At 46.5% G+C, this 6422-nt stretch overlaps 1 protein-coding gene across 1 annotated transcript in view; it reads right to left on the bottom strand.

The window, feature by feature from the left end:
- Positions 1-6422, bottom strand: part of STARD13 (StAR related lipid transfer domain containing 13) — a 194731-nt gene that overhangs the window by 46028 nt on the left and 142281 nt on the right. Inside the window, exon 3 of the mRNA XM_042783416.1 lies at positions 5189-5270. Coding sequence (XP_042639350.1) covers positions 5189-5270 — 82 coding nt within the window. The remainder of the gene's footprint in view (positions 1-5188; positions 5271-6422) is intronic.

The raw sequence follows: 6422 nt of genomic DNA, 5'->3' as shown, positions 1-6422 counted from the left end.
TTCCACTCTGTCCTCTAGGGGCGCTGTGAGTCAGAATCGACTCCAGGCAGTGGGTGTGGTTTGGGCTTTGCTTCTGTGAAGATTGACAGCCTGGGAAACCCTCTGGGACAGCTCCACTCTGTCCTCTAGGGGCGCTGTAGGTCAGAATGGACTCCACAGCAGTGGGTGTGGTTTGGGCTTTGCTTCTGTAAAGATTGACAGCCTTGGAGATCCTGTGGGGCAGTTCCACTCTGTCCTCTAGGGGCGCTGTGGGTCAGAATTGACTCCAGGGCAGTGGGTGTTGTTTGCGCTTTGCTTCTGTGAAGACTGACAGCCTTGGAGACCCTGTGGGGCAGTTCCACTCTGTCCTCTAGGGGCGCTGTGGGTCACAATCGACTCCATGGCAGTGGTGTGGTTACTTCCTCTCAGTAGTTACTACTTCCCTGTGTCCTCTCCATGCACTCCTGCCCCCTGAGCTGTCCCCCTTTGCATACACAGCCCTTCTTTCTCCCATGATTGTTCTCTCCAAGGAGTGTATCTACCTCAGGTAAATATTCAACTCATATGCCTGTCTTCTGTTTGGCTGGAAGCCACAGGTGTGCGTTCAGTTTCAGACCTGAAGGGCAGCTAGGGGCCATAGTCTCAGTGGTTCCAACAGGCTGTCAGACCGGCAAATCTGGTCTCCCCCTTCTTTTTCCCCCCAGATGATTCTGAGTTTGGTTCCACATTGTTCTCCCTCTCAAAGATCTCCTACATAGATCCCCCTCTGAGTGGATGACAGTGGTAGCCGGGCACCATCCAGTTCTTCTGGTCTCATAGTCGTATAGGCTGCAGATCGCATGGCGTACCAGTCACTAGGACTAATTGTTTCCATGAATATTTGGTTTTCTTCATTCTTCTTTGGTCAGGACAAGGAAAGACCCATCATTGCATCTAGATGGCAGCTTGTAAGCTTTTAAGATACCAGTCACTATTCACCAAAGTAGGAGATGGAACAATGTTTTGTGTAGTATGTTATGCCAATTGAGCTTGATGTCCCCTGCCACTATGGTCCTGAGGTCACTGGTTCAATCACTCTGTCCCCTTGGGAAGCTGGCTGTGACCAAGAAGTGACTACAATCTTGTCCCTTCTCAACTCTACTATACACCTGGGGATTCTTACAGATCATACAAATACACTTGTAGGACCATTGTCTACCAACCCTATACATGGTCTTGGGTACACTTCCTGCTTCATAGACATACCTACTAGTTCAGCCTGTCCACCCATCTATCCACCCGTATATCCATGTTTGCCTTCACTGACAACGCAGTACTGTATGTGCAAAAGAATTCATCTTTGTTGTCTGTACCTCCCATGTACCTCTTTATGTCTTTCTCTTCCTCAATGCCACCATGTCGATCACTCACATTTGGTACATTGCCCTTCTCTTCATCTACATCAATACTTACCTCTACCTATCTAACAGTGCTCCCTCCCCTCCCCTCCCACCCCTGGTAACCAACAAAGAAAATCTCCTTCCATAGATAAATGTTTCCTTCACTTTTACAATAAGGGACTAATACATTATTTGTCCTTCTGTGATTGACTTACTTCACTCAGCATAATGTCCTCCAAGTTCATCCACATTATGTGGTGTTTTGCAGATTCTATGTTATTCTTTAGGTTTGCATAGTATTCCATCGTGTGTATGTACCATAGTTTGGTTATCCATTCCTCAGTTGATGGACACCTAGGTTGTTTCCATGTTTTGGCTATTGTAAATAGTGCTGCAATGAACATGGGTGTGTATAAGTCTGTTCTTGTCATGGCTATCACTTCTTTAGGATATATACCAAGTAATGGAATGGCTGGGTCAAATAATATTTCTAATTCCAACTTTTTAAGGAATCGCCATACTGCTTTCCACAATGGTTGTACCATTTTACAGTTGCACCAGCAGTGTATGAGAGTCCCAATATCTCCCACAACCTCACTAGCATTTATTTTCTATCTTCTTGAACTTTGCTACTAGTGCTGGAGCAAGATGGTACCTCATTGTTGTTTTGACCTGCATCTCTCTAATAGCTAATGATCGTGAGCATTTCTTCATATGTTTGTTGGCCGCTTGAATATCCTCCTTGGTGAGGTGTCTATTCATGTCTTCTGCCCATTTTTCGATTGGATTATTTGTCTGTTTGTTATTGAGGTGTTGGAGTTTTCTATAAATTCTAGAGATAAGTCTCCTGTCAGATATGTCATTGCCAAATATTTTTTTTCCCAATCTGTAGGTTCTCTTTTGACTCTTTTGGAGAAGTCTTTGGAAGCACATAAAAATTTAATTTTTAGAAGGTCCCATTTATCTAGATTCTCTTCTGCTGTTTGTGCATTTGGGGTTATGCTTGATAGTCTATTTATGTCATATATTAAGGTACCTAAATTTGCCCCTAGTTTTTCCTTGAGAAGCTGTATAGTTTTAAGTTTCACATTTAAGTCTTTGATCCATCTGGATTTAGTTTTTGTGTATGGTGTGAGGTACAGATCTTGTTTCATTTTTCTGCAAATGGATCTCCGGTTTTGCCAGCACCATTTATTAAACATTCTCTTTCCCATTTAATGGGTTTAGGCTGTTTGCCAAAGATCAGCTGACCATAGGTCGATGAATCTATTTCTGGGCTCTCAATTCTATTCCATTGGTCTATGTGTCTGTCATTGTACCAATACCGGGCAGTTTTGACTACCGTGGCTGTAAAGTAGGTTTTGAGATCCAGTGGTGTAAGACTTCCTACTTTGTTCCTCTTCTCCAATAGTGCTTTGCTTATCTGAGGCAGAAACCATTTCTTAACATATTTTCCCTCATGTAGGAACCCTAGTTGTTTTTGTTAGGTGCCGTTGAGTCTGACCCAATGCACATCACAATGAAACACCGCCTGGTCCTGTGGCAGCTCCGCAATCCCTGCTATACTTGACCTCATCGCCGTAGCCACTGTCAATCCCTGCTATCCTTGACCCCATCGCGGCATCCACAATCCCTGCTATCCTTGACCTCATCGCGGCATCCACAATCCCTGCTATCCTTGACCCCATCGCCGCATCCACAATCCCTGCTGTCCTAGACCTCATCGCCATAGCCCCTGTCAATCCCTCTCGTTGAGGACCTTCCCCTCCTTCATCAACCCTCCACCTTAACAAGCATGACATCCTTCTCCAGGGAATGGTCCCTTCTGACAACATGACCAAAGTAGGTGAGTGAGATGGGAGTCTGGCTGTTCTTGCTTCCAAGGAGCATTCCAGCTGCACTTCCTTCAGGACAGATTTGTTAGTTCTTTTAGCAGTCCACGGTACTTTCAGCATTCTTCACCAACACCACAGCTCAAAAGCATCAATTCTTCAGTCTTCCTTATCCATTGTCCAGCTCTCACATGCGTATGAGGCAACTGAAAATGTCATGGGTTGTGTCAGGCGCACCTTAGCCCTCAAGGACACATCTTTTCTCTTCAGCACTTGAAAGAGGTCCCTTGCAGCTGACTTGCCCAGTGCTATACGTCGTGTGATGTCCTGACTGCTGCTTCCATTGGCGTCAATTGTAGCACCAAGCAATGTGAAGTCCTTGCCAACCTCAATCTTTTCTCCATTTATTGTGACACTGCTTAAAGGTCCACTTGTGAGGATTTTTGTTTTCCTTATATTGAGGTGCAATCCATACTGCAGACTGCATTCTTCAATCTTCATCAGTAAGTGCCTTAAGTCATCCTCACTTTCAGCAAGCAAAGTTGTATCGTCTGCATATCTCAGGTTGTTAATGATTCTTCCTCCAATCCTGATGCCACATTTTTCTTCATATAGTCCAGCTTCTCGGATTACTTGCTCAGCATATAGATTGAATAAGTGTGGAGAAAGGATACAATCCTGATACACTCCCTTCTTGATTTTAAACCATGCAGTGTCCCCTTGTTCTGTTCGAACGACAGCCTCCTGGTTTAGGTATAGGTTCCTCATGAGTACAATTAAGGGACCTTAGAGAGACCGTCTTATGAAGACAAGAATATATATGTGTCACCAGACTAGGCAAGTCTAAGATCATCTTCACAGTATTCTAACATGAGTGGGTTCTGGGGGGGCAGTGGGTAAGCCCCTGGCTGTTAACTGAAAGGCTGGCAGTGTGGACCCAACCAATGGCTCTGAGGGATCTGCTCCCATAAAGATTAGAGCCTAGAAAACCCTACAGGGCAGTACTACTCTGTCATACAGGGTCCTTGTGAGTCGAGATCAACGTGACGGCCACTAATAACAACACTGTAACAGGGAAGGTCTCCCCTTCGTGACAACAGCTTTGCTCATCCTTACCTCCTCCATGCAGCACCATGTTTCTATGGCAAATGCAGAATCTACTAGAAAGACCACTGGATGGAATGTTACGCACACTTTCCATCAGCTCTGCCCATACCTAGCTGTGTGCCTGGGAAACCTAACTCCCGTTGGCCAACCTATTCTTTCTCTCCAGCTCTCACTTTTCTCCAAAGCTTTCATTACCAAAAACCAAAACCAAACTCACTGTTGTTGAGTTGGATCTGATTCATAGAGACGCCTCCTTGGGTTTCTGAGGTGGTAAGGTGGCGTAGTGCGTAAGGCACTGGACTGCTAACCGGAAGGCTGTTGGTTCAATCCCACCAGCCCCTCCTCAGAAGGAAGGTTGGGCAACCTATTTCCATAGTGATGTTGTTTTTATGTGCCATCAAGTCATCTCCAACTCATAGCGATCCCTCCTTGGGTATCCGAGGCGGTATCACTACGAAGTAGATTGCCCAACCTTCCTTCCAATGAGTGGCTGGTGGGTTTGAACCTCCAGCCTTCTGATCAGCAGTCAAGTGCCTTAGGCACTACAACACCAGAGCTCCCAAAGCTATCGTTAGATAACTTCAAATTGCTGCTGAACACTACTGCTGTCTCTCATGCAACACTGAACTGTGCGGGGACACGGATTACACTGACATTTTGTTAATACTGAAATGACGGTTGTCCCCTGTTTGTTCATGTATTCGTACCTTATGTCCTCAACTGGATTCCTTCTACCAGATTATCAACTCTCTGAGGAGAGGGAATTGGGATCTTTGTACCCTTAGGACAGCCGTCCCATAGCGAGTGCTGGGCTGGCTTCCCCCCCGAGCAGAGCGACCCCTACGCCCGCGACTGAAGAACTGAAAGACAAAGGCACTTCACATGTCTCACCTGCAAAGAGGTTCTACAAGGTCCTTTTCAAGAAAATCATGATCCTTCTTGACAGCCACAATGTTGATGGGAAACTGCGAATCTGAGAAGAGAAACAGCAGGGCTCACACACCTTGTTTCATTGCAATGGGCACCAAAACCTCTGAGCCACTAAGGCTCTGGGAAAACTGCTGACGGTCACAGCAGCAATCCCCCAGCCAGTGGGCATGTTGGCGAGGCTCACAGTGTTAATTTTATCCCAAAAACGTTTGAAGAGTTCAAAAGATACACGCCATATGAGCACATCAATAACTGAGCACTGACTACTACTGGAGGCTGAGTGGCCCGACATTTTCCAGCTCGTCAGGACCCCAGACACGGATGGACCGTGTGTGGACTCAGACGGACTTGACGCCGCATCACTGCCTTCTACACCGATGAGTTCACGAAATATCAGCTTCACAGAATATTATATTGCTTCAGGAAGGAAATGTCCCAAAATACTCCAAGGTCAGTGGCCTCCAATGTTTTCTTTAGCAGTAAGACCCTGAGTCTCTCGGGAATGCAGTGAACTGCTCAGAGATCTGAATCCAACCATGTAGAAGGAGAAACCCCAACAGCGGGACTGCTCGCCGAGAGGCCGAGGGCCACACTCAGGATACGGCGTCCACCATGTTCTAGTATTCATGAGGGTCAGTGGATGAGAGACCGTGGTTAAATCTACCAGACAACGGTTGTTCATTCTCTTAGTCTTCCCTTCCTTTCTTTCTCATTTTATATTTTGCACTGCGTACCACAGGAGGCCTGGTGGCGTTGTGCCGAAGGCGCCTAACTGCTAACCAGAAGGCTGGCGGTTCAAACTCAACAGCCACTCCTTGGAAGGAAGGTTGGGCAATCTACTTCCGTAGTGATACAGCCTCGGAAACCCAAGGAGGGGTCACTATGAGTCAGATCCTACTTGATGCCACGTAACAACAATAACAAACCACTTCCCAATCACCTTGCTGTTGAGTTGATTTTCAAGTCATGGTAATCTCATGTGGGAGAACACAACTGCCTGACGGGGTTTCCAAGGCTGTCAATCTTTACGGAAGCAAAGCCCAAACCACACCCACTGCCCTGGAGTGGATTCTGACCCACAGCGCCCCTAGAGGACAGAGTGGAACTGCCCCACAGGGTCTCCAAGGCTGTCAGTCTTCACAGAAGCAAAGCCCAAACCACACCCACTGCCGTGGAGTTGATTCTGACCCACAGC

This window comes from Orycteropus afer, unplaced genomic scaffold (genome assembly GCF_000298275.1).
Source record: "Orycteropus afer afer isolate SDZICR_OR568_19922 unplaced genomic scaffold, OryAfe1.0 scaffold01092, whole genome shotgun sequence".
Lineage (NCBI taxonomy): Eukaryota > Metazoa > Chordata > Mammalia > Tubulidentata > Orycteropodidae > Orycteropus > Orycteropus afer.
This window is presented reverse-complemented; position numbering and strand designations above follow the sequence as displayed.